The sequence below is a fragment of the Salvia hispanica genome, unplaced genomic scaffold (assembly GCF_023119035.1).
Source record: "Salvia hispanica cultivar TCC Black 2014 unplaced genomic scaffold, UniMelb_Shisp_WGS_1.0 HiC_scaffold_901, whole genome shotgun sequence".
Lineage (NCBI taxonomy): Eukaryota > Viridiplantae > Streptophyta > Magnoliopsida > Lamiales > Lamiaceae > Salvia > Salvia hispanica.
Genome location: NW_025952690.1, coordinates 16,949 through 36,528, shown reverse-complemented (window position 1 = coordinate 36,528; position 19,580 = coordinate 16,949). Strand labels below are relative to the sequence as shown.

Sequence of the window (19,580 nt, the reverse complement as noted above, 5' to 3'; positions counted from 1 at the left end):
TTTTTTTCCTTTGTGCGGTTAAGACGAGCTGGGGGGTGTTGGCATGTTAATTAATTAAGGTGGATGTTTTTGAACCCGGATGGTTTCATACATAGCGCCTTTTTTCTTGGTCGTTTTCCAAGTTTTGAAAACTCATATTGATTCGGGTTATTGGACTTTCGTTTTTTAGGCCTTATACTTTTCTTGTGACTTTATCTTGAAACCTATGTCATCTTAAGTTTTGATCGTCATTTATGAAACCCCGTTTTCCCATTTAAGTTTCTAGGTTAAGTTGATGTCTTTATTGCTTTGACAATTCCTTTAATTACTTTGGTCTAACCTCCTGAATGAAACCTAGCCTATTTTCCCGATTGCTTTTAAGTCGTTTTGGGTACCCCCGATTTTTTGCCCCGGAGGGCGGGTCTTAATCTACCCTATAAAAGGAGACGCAACTAACATGAGAGACACACCTTTTTTCAAATTTTTTAGCTTAGTTTTCTACTTTTCTACACACTCATCCGGGGAAATTTCCGGGGTTCACGTTTAAGATAGTTTGGGTGCAACACCGTTCTACGGAGGCGAAGAAAAAATTCCCTTTTTTTTCCGTTAGAACTCCGAGTTCCCCTTCAAGCTCGGCTTTTGTGTGGTTTCTATCGTTGGATATTTAGTATTTTTCAATGGATATTTCTTATGTTTCGTTTATTTGTTGTGTCGTTTTTTGGGTTTTTGGTTTTTGATCTCCGATTGATCCAGTTTGAAGCCGGGTTTTTAGAAACCTGTTTGGCAATTTGAGATCCAAATTTGAGGGGAGAATGTTTGGGTTTTTGTGGGTGGCTTTGGGTCCGGAGTGGGTTGCGCCCGGGACTATTCGTTTTTTTGAATGCTTCTTTGTTTTTTAAATTTTGCATTCTTTTTTTACTTGCTGAGCCCTAGATCCGCCTTAGTTTGAATTGTTTTTCGATTTTGTTGCTTTAATTTATGTTTGCTTCATTCGATTTACGTTCTATCTCTGTTTTTTTTACCCGGATGTTTTATGCTAAATGTTGAAGAAGATGATGTCGTTGTTAGTTGGTCCTTTAGTTAGTTATTTTGCGCTTTTTCAATCGTACTCTACTTTTTCGTAAAATGGTCCCCACCATCGCTTGTTTTCTTAGGTCTGATAATTTAGGGAATAGTTTTCTTAGGTCTAGTAATTGCCTCGCTTTTTCCAGTTATATGCATGATTTTTGTTTCGCCTAGATCTAGTTGTTAGAATAACATACTTCAATTACCAAGTCTAGTTTAATTTCTTCGACCAAAAAATGCGTGGCGCACAACCCAAAAATAGTTCCCGAGTCTTTGAACTCCGTTTATTGCGCATTCATCTCTCGTGGATCGATCCCTACTTCCTCGTGCTAATTTTAGTATACGTGGTTGAGGGTTTTTGAAGAGGTATTCTGTGTCCGACGACCGAGATCTTTCGACGATCCATGAGTTCCTGGACCATGTGATCTAGTGGATTCACGACCTAGAAGCTTGATATTCCTCACTGTGCCACGCCTAAACCCAAGAAGTTCAAAATGTTAGTGGAATGTGGGATCCACTTTTATTATATTGGTTTTATAATAAAATGTGAGTGAAGTGATTAAGAGTAATGTGGGACCTACTTATCATTTATAGTAAAAATGAACTGTGAGAATTATTGTGGGACGGACCGAAATGGAAAAGAGTGACAATTATTGTGGGACGGAGGGAGTAGAAATTAGTCGGAATTGAAAGAAAAGCGGTTTGCCTCGGAATTCATGACTGGAAGAAGAACACGACCAGCATCCCGCTGAAAGTTGTCCCGAGAGATCAAAGACCTAGCGACGGTACGATGTATCATAGCCAAGGACTCGCTGGAATTGGGAGGCGCATGAATGAATCTATTTTATCTCCAAGACTTACCTTGTTAGGATAGAAGATATACCATATTGAGAAGCATGAGTTGAAGGCTATAAATACCCCTAAAGCTTCATCTAATGAAATTTTTTTCTGCATTCTATATTTGAGAAATAATTTGAGAGTACTTGTTCGGTTGTTCCATTGCTCAACATCTTTCAACCATATTTGAAGTTTGAAGTTTGGTTTCAAGAAAAGATTAAGATATAGTACAATATTATTTCCTTGGGTTTTATCTTAGTTGTTTTTATGTTTTCTATGTTTTCCTACAAACTATGGGTTTAGTATATTTGTCTATGAGTAGTAAAATCGTAGAATTGTAGGAATGTGTTAGTAACGATCTTGGTTTATACAATTCCTATTTTATGATATTCATTTGTTCTTGTTTGCTTTATTCTAACTTTTTCGATAATGCTTCATGTTCGAGTGACACGTTCTATGATGAATTATTGGCTTGCAAAGTAATCGAGAGAGATTTCGCATGTTAGACTGGACTTAGTTAACACTACAATTAATTCTCCCCGAAAAGGGTTTTTGAGGGTTTAATAATCTCTCGCCGACAACCTTAGTGTTTAATCAACTTGTGCCGCATGGGCAATTCTTATATGACTCGTTCTAGTTAAGCATGAACTCGCTAGGATATCATAATTTTATTTTGTATAAATCATAACCGTAAAGCACATCCTTGCAATTCTCTTGTCTCCATCAGCTTTTCTCAAATACCGCGATTGTTTATTTGCTTTAATTTATTGTTTGATCAACTCAACCACCGTGTTTCCAAAGAGTGATAGAAGGCTCGTATTAGATAGCCAATCGTGATAGCATTCCCTATGTTCAACAACCATGTGCTTACCCTTAGCTTTACTATTCCTACCTTGTTATTCTTGCAAGTAGTAGTGCTAAAAATAGTGCATCATTGCTTCCGACTTTGTCCAAGAGAAGAGTGACGCTCCCTCTTGCTGCGGTAGAGTAGAAACCGATGTAGGAAAAGGAAAAAAAGTGAGGAAGATAAACTCATGGTTTAGGATGTTTTATTTGGTATTTAACATGGATTATTAATTAAGTTGTGGCTTAATGTTCAGATTTCCATCCACTTACGCACTATTTAGGTGATTTAACGAGTATGTTGAAGTTTTGGAGTTAAAAAGAGTCAGAATGGGATTAAACGAGACTTAAGGAGGCGAAACAGAGAGAAAATCCGAGACGCAGGCTAAGTATTGCGGCATATCATACCAAAATTTGGTATGCCATGACATTCTACAGCTTGGCAATTTCAATATTGTATATTGTACCAACCAAACCCCTAAAATTCATGTACTAACATTTAGCTTTAGGGGGCGACTGATAAGAGACTAGTTAAATCATAAGAAATCGGTTATGAATATAACTTTTGATAGATATGGGTTGCTACAAAAAAATGCAAAAAATAGGAATGAAAAAATTATAGTTATTCACCAAATTGGCAAATAGAACCGTTTTATTTGATAATGCTTCGTACTACTCACGTCCCATTAAAAATAAAACATTTTCCATTTTAGATGATCCCACTAAAAATAAAACGTTTCTATAATGAAAACATCGCCATTTCTACTTATTCAACATTCTTACTTTACATTCTCTTTATTAACTCACGAAAAACACTAAATAAAACCTTTGCCGAAAATCAAATGTATCATATTTATTGGGATGAAGGGAGTATATATTAACCCACCAACGCATGTGAACTCAATGTGAATATTATGCTCGTTGCAATTTCAAGACGAAGCGAAGCAATTTCAAGACGAGCGAAGATATCTTTCCCAGGGAAGACCTCGGTGGATTACCATCCATAAAGATTAATGTTTCAGTTAATTTATCACATTTATTTCAAGCCGGAAATTTGAGAAAACTTCGTGGATGATACTTCTGCAAATTTACCGTCTGTTATTCTTCTTCAGCTCGTCAACGTCAAGTTCCACCGCCAGTACAGGAGAATCCTCATTTGCACTGAGATCACTGAAAAGAAGCATTACCATTAACCACAATTTCTAACCAGACATGACTGTAGCTAGAAGTTGTTAAATTAAAAAAAAGCTAACCTATTATTCACAGGCCCGTGATCTACATCGTTCTTTAGGCAATATATAGCTCTACCAATAATGTCACTCAGAGTAACCGGACCAAATGATCGACTATCATAGGAGTCCTGCCACACACACAAATTGAAAGAAGTGAAGGTAAGCATCAATCTCTGCCTATTAGTATACATCTCTAGAATCAATTGGTCCTCCAAACATTCACATATTAACCCAAAACAATTTAAGAAATCGTGAGAAACTTGACTGATCAAAAGATGTGAGTATTAAAGTATAAAGATGAATAAAGTAATAAAGTGAATCAACAATGAAGTTCAATCCATTTTGAAGGATGCAGCAATTATACCATGTTTAATTGACTCATGAAGGCAAAAACAGTCATTATTCAGAGTAGTTCAAAATCAAAATTATTTTGGCTTTACACCCCACCAGCATAACGACTACTAAGGAAACAAAAGCAGGTGAACTTTCATTCATCAGAAGACTTCATGTACACCCATATCGCAACAGAGGAATGGAACATGGACTTCAAAGTTGCAATTGGAAGGGTGGTATCTCATCCGGAAGTATTAAATTTTTAGAATGAAGATAAATGTTCAAGCATATGCAGCATATACCTTGGGTTTTAGGTCTTCATTGTCAGCTAGAACCCAGCACTCGTTATCCTCAAGAATGAAAGGTTCATCTTTTTCATCAGTTGAAGCCATTTCGTGTCCCTCAACGGCAGCTAACCTTCGAACCAGATACTTGTCTGAGTTCATGGGGTCCTTCAACACTACCAAGTCTCCAACAAAACATTTCTACCACAAAAGATACAAACATTTCTCCTCAAATATACAGAGATATGATATACAACAGATATTAAGCATATTCAATAGTTAGCACCCTTCATTAAATGGCAGAAATTTCCTACTAGCCTACCAAGAAGGGGTTAATAAAGAAGTAATCAACAGAGAGCTAAACTTAGTAAATACCACTATGTGTGAACTACTTGAAAGAGATGAACAAAGATGTACCCAAAAACCCAGTTAGGGGAATAGAAAGAAATAGAGGCAACCAAATAACTATTGGAAACCAAAAGGCATACGTTGGATCTGCATGTGGAATTCTCCGAACAAGAAAAGTTCCAGCTTCAGTCCCGATTGTTGGAGACACATCTTCTGATTTATTCTGATGCAAAAAAGTCAGCTTCCCTACCAGAATAGTTTTCATTATGGTATCAAAGCTTTTAGCATCCACGCGTCCATGGGTCTGCAATGCATAAGATTCCCAAGGTGAAGCATAATTCCTTCCAGCCGCACAATAAAAGTAACAGAAAAACCATCATAGCATAAGCTTAAAACTTAATTATCATCCAAAAATTGAACAAGTCGAATAGTCTTGCTATAACTTAGTTAAATATCTCCGATAAAACAATTGAGAGTACAAAATAACAAACTCACTGATTCAACAAAATACACATAACAAACATGAGTCACATGACCACAAAAAAACTAAGGCCTTATTCACGCTGGTGGATAGAGATGGATTACTACAAGTTATTTAACAATGTCTTCAATATTTTTAACCTATAATGGGTGGATAACACGAACCTCTTGATTGTTTAGATTTTGAGTTATTCAACGGTAATAAGTGTCCACCGAAAGAGGTAATATACATACAACATACACATCTCTTTCTTCATAAAGCATAAAAATAAACATAAGAAATTTATCCGTCCCACCGTAAGTGAGGTGTATTCCTTTTGGGTCTTCCCATTATAAGTGAAGCATTTCCTTTTATGGCAAAAAAGCAATACTCTATCTCTCTCTTACTTTATCATCTCTCCTACTTTTTCTCTCTATTTTTTTCCACCCTTACTTTATTTTCTCTTTATTTAACCACTACACATCACTAAACACCCATACAAACCTGAAATGTGTCACATATGATGATGGACGGAAGGGAGTAACATTTATAGCATTCAACATTCTTTCATCAAACTCCAAATTCATAAAGTAACAAACCCATATTCCCTTTGAATAATATTTGAGGGGCACTCTAAAAAATGAAGACCATAAAACCTAATACAAGAAAGGGTTCCAGATTTCTTTTTGCTAAAATTGAGTAAAATAAGTAGCGAATCTGGGCGAATCCCTGTTATTTCAAGCATTTATGAAATTCATTTACTGGTATTTGTCTATTTTCTACGTCCTTGTTTTAATCAAAACTACAACATCCTACAAAAGAGGGGAGCGAATTCTTTTTTTTGGCAGTGGGCTGAAAAATTGATCGATTCCGTAAATTAGGTGTAAAGTTCGTTTCTTTTAGTGAGTTTATAAGTTATATGTGAAACAGAAAAGATGAAAATTCAATATATACGTAGATGTGATCGCAAACACATCAATCTAAGAGAGAATGTGTAGTGTTACCTTCTGGTAGAGAGAGATAGAGTAGCCGACTTTGCTAGAGGCGTAGCAAAACCAATTCGAGAGGGACGCCATTGCAATTGCAATTCTGTTGTTGAGGAACTCAGTTTCCCAGCCCTTAAACCCTCCCAAATAAATTTCCACTTTTTTCTATTTTTTGCCATTTCTGGTTTTATTTGTATTTACGTGGAATTTAGATGTTCAATTCCTCATTTCCAAATAATCAAAGGTATAATTTTTTAATGGTATTTTGATACTTTTTTCTAAAATAAATAAAATTTTTAGAAATAGCACGAATTTTAATTCAAGATTGATAAAGGTAAGATATAAATAAGAAGCAGTGGAATTAATTTAATAGATTGTGGATCTATTTATTAAAATGAAAATTTTTTATTTTTAAGAAATGGATAGAGTATAATTAGTAGATAAAATACAAAGCAAATAAAATAGATAAATGAATGAAAAGAATAATGTAAAAATTTTAAAATAATGCATAAGTATTTTTTAGATCTAAAAAAATTAGATATTGCAACTTATTAGGGTTGTCAATGATATTTGTTCTAACTAAATATTACTACTATCTCCTCCAAAACGACATGTGTTGCAACTTATTTAAAATTAAGATCACAACCTATATTGTTTCCTAAACCCTAAATATTATATACTATCCTCCTCCCAAACTCGCACAGATGTGTTGTTGTATCACGGCAAAGCATCAAATTAATTAGGGCTGGGAAATACTTAGTGATTATTTCTAAAAAAAATTTCTTGTTTTCGATCTAGCACTATTAATTTCGTTTCTCCATGTCGTGCTTATTTGAAGAGGCTGCTACCCCACAAAGGTTTGTGGAAGTTCTTACTAAAAAACTGCCCCTTCAAAGTTCAAACTCATCAGATCAAAGGAAGAAGACAGAAACAGACATCCAACAAACTTTCTTTCTCCATCCCTTTCAATATGCAAATAAATCTTGCTAGTATTTTTTGCAGGAGCGGATCAGGAACGGATATATCAGATATGTATAGATAGCAATTTAACATTCTTCTCAATTTTGAAGCTACGCAACAGGGGGTTCCATCGCTTTTCATAACTACGTCAGTTATTCAGATGACAACGGGAGCACTGAACTACATTACATATTTTGATTTACATGAAACACGATTCCTATCAGGTTTCAAGGTATCACGTACAAACGAAGAACTAAAGACACCTTTAGCACCTCTTAAACTTAAACTGCAATTCTTTCAGCTTGCAACCAAGTTTGGATTGTGTTTCTTTAAACTTAAATTAATTCAGAAAATCCTTCATTGGATCATCGTGATGGACCCTCTTCATCCTGAAAGCTTCCATATCTTCAGGTGTTACCTGAAAGCCGAAGAATGGTCAGAACCAAAAGAAATATTATTGTAGTTGAAACAAGTTGTTTGCATATGTATCAAACTACCTCATCGTTCCACTTCACGTTGTACTTCCGTTTCCTTTCATCCCTCTCCTCTCTTCCGTCTCGTCCTCCTATCATAAGAATAAAAGTTTCAACAACCGATGAAGGAAAGAAGCTACCAGGAGGAGAGCATAATAGAAAATGATTCAAGAACTGAAGGGTTACAATACATTATTGAATTGAAGAATTTCACCTTTTGAAGTGCTTCGTAAGTCTTTTTGGTCCAGAACCAGATCGTCAGGTACTTCCGATCCCCATGTAGCAACTCTTTTCTCTTCAGCTACAGGTGCTTCTGCTTTCAAAAGTAACCTATCAAATCTCTGCGATACATATTTACATGATTCTAGATATACAAGTAGCATATGCAATAGCAAACTTTGATCTTTGTTAAATGTAAAGGGCTCACCTTCTCCAGTACGGTAGATGGATTTAATATGAAATAACATTTAGATTACATAGTGTTGCATACACTTCATAACAACTAGTCAACTTGAACAATTTTGCTCACACAATTTCAAGTGGCTAACACATCGAAAACTGAGGCAGACATTAATTTTTTAGGAAAAACAAAAACAACAAATTCTTTGCGCAAGAGTTGCTCTAAACAAGCTTTGAAGAGTTAAGTCCTTTTTTGGTCCTAACATATGGCGATTTTATGATTTTGGTCCGTAACATTATCTTTTGAATTATTTGGTCCTGAACAAATAAAAAGGTCCGATTTAGTCCATTATGGACGGAACTGTCAAAATTTGACTCTAACACTAATTAAGGAAGTTTTGACGGATTAACAATTTTTTAATAGAATATTTAAATTATTTAAAAAATACTTGATAATTTAGAAAATAGATTAATAAATAAAATAAAATAAAATAGAAAATTAATGTGTGTTTCGTGTCGATTCTCATCGGGTTTCCTGGGATGGAATGAGCGCGACCGAAGGTGAAATTGAGGAGATTTAAGGAGGGGGGGAGGAGAGGGTGTCATGGTATAGCTTAGCGACGAAGCTGCCGTTGTAGTAGGCATATTCGGAGGTGCCGGAAACTTGTGGCACCAGATTTTGATGGTTTCGAGGGGGAAGTTAGCGATAGCGCAGAGGTGGGAGGATGGGAGGGAAGAGTGTGCGGCGGAACAGAAAGGGGGAGTTGCAGGGAATGGGGTTGCGCCACCATAGCTGGTGAAGAGGAAGCCGCCGACGTAGTGAATGTTTGTCTGACCTGCTTCGAACCGGAAACCAAATTGGAAATGAGACTTCTCCATGTATTTGAAATTAAATGAAATGAGAGAACTAGGGTTCGTGAAGTATTTGGTCAATGATTCGATTGTTGTGTTCTTGGTGCAATGAGGAAGAAGAAAGAGAGATTTGGATTGTTGAGTGTTCTTGGTGTAACGAGGAAGAAGACACGTTTTTTGGGTTAATTATTTAGAAATGATGAAAATTCTAATTCATTTGGGATTATTATACTAATTAGGTCAAAATGAGTTAATTGTGTTCGACTGTTAGTTTTGTGACGACAGCGTTAAAAAGGACCATTTCCGACCATTTTTATTTGTTCAACCAAATAATTCAAAAGATAATGTTCTGACCAAAATCATAAAATCACCATATGTTAAGGACCAAAAAGAGATTTTTACTCGCTTTTGAAATATGTATCCCCATGCGAGATCATGACAAGTTTCAAATAACCTTATGCAGTAATTGATGTCAAAGTCAATACCTTCAGTAGCCTCTTCCGGGCTATATTAGTTTCATAAGATCTGCGAAGCTTCAGCAGCCTCAATACCAGCAGCACCAGTACAATAGCTGTTCCACATTCTGGTGGCAACATTTGTAACCCCATTGATGATCTTTCCACCATGAACCCCAAACACTAGTGTGGTTGTTTATGTAAACATCTTTTCGCATTTGCTCTTAGGAAGAGCCATCTCCTGCATACATCATTGAATCACCAGGCCATTTCCATGAAGGTAAACAAAGTGCAAACAAAATTTTCTAAGGACCGAGCATATAGGGTTGGACACAGAAGTTTCATACTACACAATTCACATTTATCTCTCAATTTACCCTTTGAACTTCTCCTCATTACCAACTGCTTGGTGGTTACTAGAAATCTCAAAAACATTCACAATTATTTGGAAGTCCTTAAAAACAAAAATCCAAGTGGAACTCGTCCAACATAACATGATGACCAGACAGAGCTCTAGTATGAAGGAAAATGCAGAAAATAGGATGAAAACTCGCATTTGATTGTCACCACTCCAAAACTAGAATGCACAAACAATTCCAAGAATATCATGAACTGCAGCATTTTGGGCATGTCAGGTGGGATAGATGCATTTCACTTATGCTGTCAAGCGCCACCGTTAGTCTAACAGATATTTAGGGGGAAAAAGATGCCGAATTAAAGCATCATATTAACTTAGCTAACATAACTTGATGACCGGGAAGAGTTCTAGTACAAGGCAAAAATGCAGAAAATATGATGGAAAAATAAACATTAGATTGTCACTCCTCCAAAAATAGAATGCACAAACAATTCCAAGAATATCATGACACTGCACCCTTTTTTAAGATGCATTTCACTTATGCACCACCATAAGACTAACACAACATTTGGGTAAAAAAGCATTCCACGTTAAAGTAACATATGAAACAGAGATTTCAATTCTGAATGTTAGAGAAAACTACAGCAATGACTCATAAGCATCTCAGGTAGAAATTAAGATGGAAACGAAATCTTGTAAAGGGAGACAGGAAAAATTTTGGTCATACCTACCTTTATGATCCTACCAGCACGATCATATTCAACCTCCCGCTCACTTTTGCCCAAGTAAGAGTTCTCGTGGAATTACTTCATCAGCAGCAGCATTACCATACTTCTCCATGATTTTGCTTAGTATGAGACTTCAGCTTCTCCTTGTTGATCTTGAAATTTTTATAAAGCAACTCAGCTTGTGAAGGAGCAGCTTGATATGAACGTCATGACCCTGTCAAATGTTTCCCCAAGCATGAACATTCAGCTGTTTGAACTCCAAAGCTTGACCACTCACTCTATTTTGATTTCTCCTATAATTTTCACAGGTTGCCAATTGTATAACTAAGATCATGCAAGAGATATATAGCAACCACGACAATTAGCACAGAAAGTACACTCACAGCATAGAACTTCTCATTTGGATCCATGTCGGAAGAGGGTCCTCACGCATAGAACGGGTCTTGGGGTCATAGGGGCAGAGTTAACATCAAGATTGAGAAGATATTTGCAGTATCCCTCTAATAAGAAAATTCCCCGATAACAAGAGAATAATAATTAGGTATAATTTTAAATTTCACATTCAAAGTGCTTGAAATCAGTTGCTCAAATAATTTGAGAGCAAACATGTTTCAGTAGAGTAAATGCATAAAACTGGTGGTGTGCAGAAAGAATACACATACAATGATAGTTCCTGTGCTACCACCACCGGTAGTACGCACACGCTTTTCAACCTTCCAAAAGTCCATTTGTTTGCTCTCATCAACTTTGGCCTCATCAACTTTCAGAGAGTCTTCATTATCCTCATCATCGCTAACACCATCTTCTTTATTTTTATTATTATTTTTCTCCTCCAACTTCTTAAGCTGTTTGTCCTTTAAAAAATTTGCCTTTGCTTTCGTCCCTGGCTTCATCTCTGAATGACATGTTTATAAGATGCAGCATCATATCCATTTCCCTCGATTCTCTTCCCATCATAATCAAGCTCAAGGTCTCTATCTTTCATCTGGGGCAATATGCTTGCCTGTCCACTTGGCTCCTAATTTGTGGGTCTTTTACGTGCCTTTTTGTCGTGTGTCAAAGCCCCACAGCTGGGAAGCATGAAAGCTCAGAGCCAGTACCATACTACCATAACATTCAATTTGTATTAAAAACACAAACATAAAGTATAAACAAACTTGTAAACAGCAGGTTTCTTTTTTTATCTATGGTGGCTATGTCTAAATTAACCTTGTGATATTACAACCAAAAGTGGAAATACCCAAGTAAAAAGGGATAAATGTACCACATTTACTTAGTAACCTAACACAACATGAAAAGGAAAAATTTTTGATAAAATGGCAAAATTTATATCAAAAGTAAGGGGCGCCAACGTTGAGCAAACTAGAGTGCAATCAGAAAATGGAATATACTAAACCATGAATATTCTTTCACTGAAATGGACATGTGTTTTACTTCTCGACAGGGGGATTCCAGTTTCTTAAATATTCATGATTCTAGTATATGGACATTCCAGTTTGAACCTGCCTTATGTATTTCCACTTTTAGATCCTTGAAAAAGGCTAAACCATTACCGTGAACCATTAACATACACAGAATGCAGGTTCAACACGGGTATTCAAGTTTCTGTAACAATCAATTCAGTTTCTATCTCGGAGTGTACAAATGGGCACTGCATTTCACTTACTTTTCACAAGCACCCTTCCTGAACTTTTCAGCTTGAAAAGTCTTTGCACCTCTGTCATACCACGACTTGGTATAATTTGGATCAGACTTCCACTTCCTTTGATGCTTCAAACTCTGGAAACAAAATGCTAAACAATGAGCATTCCTTATCTCTAGGCTAGACACCACAAAACAGACAAGTACACATAATCATAGAACATACAGGTCTCTCCGCATTGAGATACCAAGGCGCAGAAGACATATACTGTGGAATGTGAGGATTGATTTCCTTTCCATCTTCATCCAATTCGGCCGGTGCAAGCCCGCCTTACGAGCCTCTTCTAGTTCAAGCTGCTTTCTGTGATCCTCCCTTGATTTGAACGCCACTATGATCCCAATAATCAAGACAACATTAACAGTGAATTCAGTAAAGAAAACTGAAATACTTCCAGATGCCCCAATAATTGATGGACCAGGCTCTCAGAACAATAAAAGGTGTGAGCTTGATCACAAGTCACATATGGAAAATTCGACAGGATTAATAGAATTTAATTCCGGTTAAATCACCAAACACTTAATTGATGTAATGGACAGAGATGATGCATTAAAACTAAGAGTGTGGGATGTACCTGAAGCAGTCGCCATGGTTTACAGAGGAAACGGGATCGAATTGGATTTAATTGTTAAACCCTAGATGCATGAGGAAGAACGATAATTTGTGGTGTTTAGAGGAAGGAGAAAAATAGCCCCCTGATTTATTTTGATTAATTTTTTTCTAAAAATACTTTATGAGTATTAGTTTTCAAATAATTAATGTTCTCCCCTGATTTATTTTGATTAATGTTTTTCTATAATACTTTATGGTGTATTAATTTTTAAATAATGATTGTACTCCTACGAGTGCCCAATAGTCCGAAATAGTATTCACATGCTCCCCAAAACTTGTTCACAAATCTGCCACAAAAACTTGTTCTGATAACAATCACGCCATAGTACAAATCGCGTTATTTTATCAATTGTTGTTATATTTTAAATGGATGGAACAAAATTAATTGACAAAAATAAATACTATGGAATGGAAAAAATGAATTGGGAATAGATATTTTATAAAGTGAACTACATAAAAAGCCTCAACGTTTGTTTGTGTCATGCATATCCTAGGGAAAAAATACCTCCACAAAGCCAACCTTAAACATAATCACATATCGTATATTTGTAGCCATTTTCGACCAAAATGCCCAAATGCTCCGAAGGGCATTTTTGGCAATCCCTAAAGTTTGACATTATGAATTATGTCACATTTACAATAGAACTTGCATATAATATCCTAATGTTTTGATACTTCATGCGTGATTAAATTTTGTCAATATTTCTACACAAAAAAAACTTATTATATTCCTCTTTTTCTAGTTAATGGTAACAATCTACTTATATCATGTAGGAATTCATTGAGAAACAACAAAAAATATGGAAAAATTAAGTTATTTATGAAAAAATAGCGAGAGAATCGGCGACACCACGTGGCTCTCTTTCGGCGTGCAATAGGCACGCGGCTCCGCCACCACCTCTGCGCCACCGCGCCGTCCACGCTACGTACGAGGCCCGACCCCTCGCGCGGCGACCCCCTTCCAGCAATAGACGTCGCGGATTGTAGACACTTAATATCTAAGGACGTTAACTAAGAGCATCCACATGAAGGCGGACGATGGCCTCCATCATCCGCGCCGATCCATCGTCCGCCAGACGAAGCGCGGACGATGCTCATCTTCCCGCATCGTCCGCCACGTGGCGTCGCCGGACGATGCGACCGACTAAGCGACGTGTTTTTAATTATTATTTAATTTTATTCAATTTTCAAAATCTATATATACCTCTCACTTCTCACTTCATTTTCACTCCTTTCACTCTCAAATTCACGCTACATTTTCTACATTTCAAATAAAATGAATCCGGAATTACCAGTCCAAATAGTCCGATGTTCGGTGGTGCACGATGGCGGATCGGAGCCGATGAATACGGCCATTCGACACCAACGCCCGATCGATCCCTAGTTCGGCACGGACTCGTACGGATCGTCGACATGGAGCCCTTTTCCAACCGCACACTCCGCCGCGCTGCGGCCGATCCGCCCAGCGCCCGCGTCGGCTCCACCACCAAGAAGAAGCGGACCAAGGCAGGCCCGAAGTTGCCGCAACGCGGTGTGTGAAGAGTTCGCCGGGAAGGACGAACTACACCGGAAGAATCCATCGTCTAGACGAGATGTTGGATTGATGTTTTAGAGGATCCGGTGTTCCCCACAACCGAGAAGGTTCTTGCGTATTGGGAGCGCATTCGAAAAATACAACGTGGCCAGCCAGCCACACAAGCGCCAAAGGGAGCATCTCCGCATAGCAGGGATCAAATAAAGCACGGTCACGTGTTCACGGAAGTACGACAAGTGCGAGAGTGAGCGGGCGCGGGCGAAGTCTTGTCGGATGTCGCGACAAAGCGGTGTAATCGTACGAGTCATTGTACGGCGAATTCAAGCACTCCCGGTCCTGGGCGCTCTTGAAGGAGAAGCGGATTCGTTGGTGGTGTGCTTATTCCCAATCGACGGCGGCGAAGAAGAGGGCGTCGAAGCGCACCTTCCCGATTATACAGCGAGCGAGCGCATCTCCAATGGACCTCAACAATCCGGTGTTCGAGGATGAGTGTTCGGACACCGATGTCCTCGCGGCGTCCCGGTGGCATCAAGGCTGCCAAGGCCGAGGGGCAAGGCGACCTCCTCCACCGCGCGCGCTGACCGAGCCCTGCCGACCGGCGTGACCACGGCCCGTCTTTGGCTGCGTCACATGCACACGGATTTGGTGGCCTCCTCCGGCTATAGGACGTTGTTGGACGCGCACAACGCCACGATGCGGGCGACCAACCCGGCTCAAATCGAAGGCATCCGGCGGATGATCGATGGCCTCGGCGCGGGTTGGGGGACTACTCTAGACTAGCTAGTGTTTTTTTATATGTAGTGCGATTTTTTTTATTTCTAATTTTGTAACTTTTTTTTAATTAATTAAATGTAGGATTTTCCTTAATTGTGTTGTTTTTATTTATTTATTTTGCTTGATATATTTAAATAAATTATATAAATACAAATATAAGTAAAATGTTTAGGGCGGGAGCTTAGGGCGGGCTATAGTCGCCCCATTGTGAGTGGAAGGGGCGGATGATAAAATGCTGATGTGGCGGTGCATAGGCGGGGCTTAGGGTGGGGCTTAGTCGCTCCATTGTGGATGCATCCTGAAGGGCGGAGATGCTGACAATGCATCCTCCAGCCTATAGTCCAACCGTAGCACCACGAGAGGATGCCACTTCCATCCTCCGCGCCTATTCATCCTCCGCGGACGATGCACCATTTTTTCATCCTCGGCCTATCCTCGCCCCATTGTGGGGGTAAGGAGGATAGTCCGGACGATACACATTTTCGTTTTTAAAATTTTTTTTTTTAATTTTCTTCATGTATATATCACTATTTTATTTTACTTCATTTCACACCTTTCACTCCACTCTCTTCCCCATCACAATTTCTCTCTAAATTTAATAATGAATTAGAGAATTTTCATATTTGCAAGCATAGAATATAAAAAATAAAAAATAAATACTAACAATAGGATATGCCTTTAATTTGTGGTGTTTTTATATTTTTATTCTTGCTAATTGATATATTTGCAAACATAAAAATTTTAAAACAATTACAAAATAAGAGTTAAAATTATAGAGGGAATGGTAGGAGGATAGAATGATGATGTGGTGGAGCACAGGGCGGGGTTTAGGGCGGACTATCGGGGTTTAGGGCGGACTTTAGTCGCCTATTATGGATGCCCTAAGGATAACAATGCAGCCCCACTAAATTTAGATGGTTAGGTTTGAAAATTTACAACTCGATAAAATTATAATCCAATTATTAACTAACCCGCATTTGATTAGCCCACACGAGTGGGGTAGACCCAAAATCCGATTTTGGACCTAAGTATAACTATTTTTTATTATTTCTTCATGTAATTTTGACACTTCATTAATTATTTTTAATATAAATAACCATAAATAAATCTTTAATTTTATGGGTACTAGTATCTCACCCGTGCTTGCGAACATTGAACTATTTAAAACTATAATGTGGTGGGTTAAATTATCTAATAGAGATAATATTTCTAATTATTTACTAAAGCTTATGCATAAGTTGTGGGTGAAATTTATTGGATCTGTAATAAATAAATTGTGAACACACGTTGACAACATGGGGAAAAAAGTCATATATAGGTCACAGGTAAAACAAAATTGGTAAACATAAATAAATTATTGTAGACTAAATTATAAAACATAATTCATATGTTCGAAAAATTTCTTTGTAAACAACATTCATAGTAGAAGACACGATCTTATTAAGTTCAAAATTCAAACTAAAATCTTCAATCCTGCATGATTTGTAACTCTAGATCGACAATATACAATTGGCCTTGACTAAAAACAAGTTTTTAAAAAATAATCCCACATGCGATCTTGGCTCTTGTTAATTGTCACTGCAATAAAAACATAAGAAAAATTCTTAAAATAAAAGTGCATACCCTCTAAATGTTGCCAACAATGAGGGCAACAAAGCAACATTTAGTAGGCAACATAAATTGAGAAAAAAAACAATATAACAAAATAAAAAGAGACTAGCAAGTCCCTGCAACTAACTATGGGAGGTGTGGAAAAAAAACACTTTCCTAAAAACATCTTGTAACTAAATCTTCTCTGCTTTATGACTAACTTCTTCTTCGCCTACCACAATTGTCTCCCCTATCATTTCGATATCCAAAGATCTTTTCAATGACTCTTTGCCAATCAATTTTTGGATAGTTGGTACCGAGATATAGAACCTTGTGGAACAAAGACCGGTTCGGAAGATGAGATGAAATGATAATTAGTAAATGGAAATCCATGCACGAGTAAAAATAAAATGGAAAAAACATCACCTTCCCTACGAGCGTGTTCAAAATTCTAGGACTCTCAACTTTTTCGGGTTTCTAAGTCCAAAGTTTGAGGAGTATATTTGTCAACAATGTGAGCTACATGCAAATTTTATTCACGGTATATGGTGGATTATTTCGATTCTCATAATGCTTTTTAGTTAGACTCTAATAGCAAAGTTTTGCCAACAAGCTTTTTCTATCTCAATAGGAATGTATTCAACACCTTCAACCTGGGCTTTTCTCTATCTCAATAGGAATGTATTCAACACCTTCAACCTGGGCAAAAAGTTCAATCAAACAAATGCGAAAATAAGAGTAAATAATTGTGTGGGCCATAAAAGTACCTCCTTATGCCAAGTTGAATGTCATCAACTCGTTTTCCCAACAGATGCAAACACTCTCGATCCTACGGTAGCAATGAAGCACTACTAATACAATCAACAATGTTTGCGACGAATCTATACTTGAAAATGAAATTAAGTAGAATGGGTAAATGTGGGAACAAATATAACGAGATGGCAAGCAGTGGGTACCCTAAACCTTGGAACGGCAATGCCATCGAACACATCACGGTTGTACGAGTTGAACCTATTGCTGACCTTGAAACTTTTCTAGCACCGTTTGCATGCCATATAGAACCATTGGCTATAGTGACATTCGAAATTTTCAATTCTTCCACATAACCATTTAGAAGCATCCTATGCATCACAATAAATAATCGTGAGCTAAATAAAACCTAGCAATGAAGAAAAAAAAACATCAAATAAAAGGAAAAAAAATGTCTTTAGGTGTAGTACATCCCCTAGAGATTTAATATCAAGAGCATCAAATTCATCGGATGTAAAAGGAACGGTCGATTAATGACATGCAAAAAGTCCACGCCGGTTAATCTATCAAGATAGAATTCCCATGGTAAGATATCAAACGATAAATGAGCTTAAATCTTATAATGATCTTATGTAACAGCAAACACATACAAATATAAGGGCAAAAACAAACCTCTCCTTCAATTTGAAAATTTCATCAATATTTGCATTAATGTGAACCCTAGATGCACTAAAATGTGTGCTCATACGGACAGCTCCTGAAATTATTTATAAGTTATTCCGGGTAACAACACTGTAAAATAAATACATTCAATAAATAAATAATTAAAAACCATCCCACCTCAAAATAAAGTAGGCTTGTAGAATTGGACAATAGCTATAGGAATCGCCCTTTAACTCTTTCCATACATTCAAAATAGGAGTCTAAAATATCTTCCACAATGTGAAATAGAGGATGTTATGCGAGGAAAGAGGTGTTTAAAATATATTTAACAAACGAGCAAACTAAACAATAATTCAACTCGATGCTTGTGGATCTTATAGTTGTATTTCAATGAGTCTAGATGTAGAGTGTGTCACAATCGACCACAATTGACAATCACACCAATAATATCGTAAAAGTAAGAAGTAAGCGGCTAGGAGAAATAGAAATAAAAATTAGCGAAATTAAAGATGCGAAGTCACCAAAAAGTGGTTCGTCCGCTATATTGGTAATCCGACTAATTTCCTCAAATGACTTAAACGAAACGTCATTTTTGTAAATTGTGGTTCATTCACTTAAACATTAGTGTCTTTGAAAATATAACCAGCCGAAATGTAACCCTTGTAAAACCTCCTACTCACTCCCGTAGGCTTTTCATAGCATGTTTGCTTGATGTAACTACAAAATTTAGAGGCTCCACTTAATCACACGTTTTTAACTTTTAATCAAACGTTTAAATGCCCTTTAATTATACATTTAACTTAATACTCCTTCGTCCCACTTTAGGAGTCACGGTTTACCATTTTTGGATGTCCCACTTTTAGGAGTCCGTTGAAATATTCCATAAATGGTATTGGCCCCACTTTCCACTAACCTTTTCTACTCACATTTTATTAACTAATATAAAATAGTAGGACCCACATTCCACTATCTTTTTTCACCAACTTTCCTTTACATTTCTTAATACCGTGCGAACTCAACTGGACTCCTAAAGTGGACTGAGGGAGTATAATTTTTTAAATTAAACGGCAATCTTGTAAAATTCTCCAAAACTACCCTTTTATATATTGTATAGATTTAATATACATTAGATTTTAAGTAATATAATGATAAATAAATAAATTAAAATTTTTAAATTAACTACTTTCTCTGTCCACAATAAGAGTCATATTTTGGCATTTCTATATGTCCCATAATAAGAGTCGTATTTCACTTTTATCATAAATGGTAAGTAGGTCCACATTTAACCAACTTATTAAAAACTGATCAATACCAAACCATTCTTAAACCTTAAATGTCGAACAACCTCCTCATAAGATAACCTGGA

The 19,580-nt window shown here is 37.0% G+C and overlaps 1 protein-coding gene and 1 pseudogene across 1 annotated transcript; both read right to left on the bottom strand.

The window, feature by feature from the left end:
- Window positions 1-3,694: 3,694 nt before the first annotated feature.
- Window positions 3,695-6,467, bottom strand: LOC125200318. Its single transcript, XM_048097987.1, has 5 exons — window positions 6,386-6,467; window positions 5,062-5,225; window positions 4,592-4,706; window positions 3,978-4,084; window positions 3,695-3,894 (listed from the first exon to the last, which is right to left on the bottom strand). The coding sequence occupies exons 1-5, from the start codon at window positions 6,455-6,457 to the stop codon at window positions 3,813-3,815; spliced, it is 540 nt and encodes a 179-aa protein (XP_047953944.1). The 5' UTR covers window positions 6,458-6,467; the 3' UTR covers window positions 3,695-3,812.
- Window positions 6,468-7,503: 1,036 nt separating this feature from the next.
- On the bottom strand, window positions 7,504-12,969 carry LOC125200319 (annotated as a pseudogene).
- Between the last annotated feature and the right edge of the window lie 6,611 nt (window positions 12,970-19,580).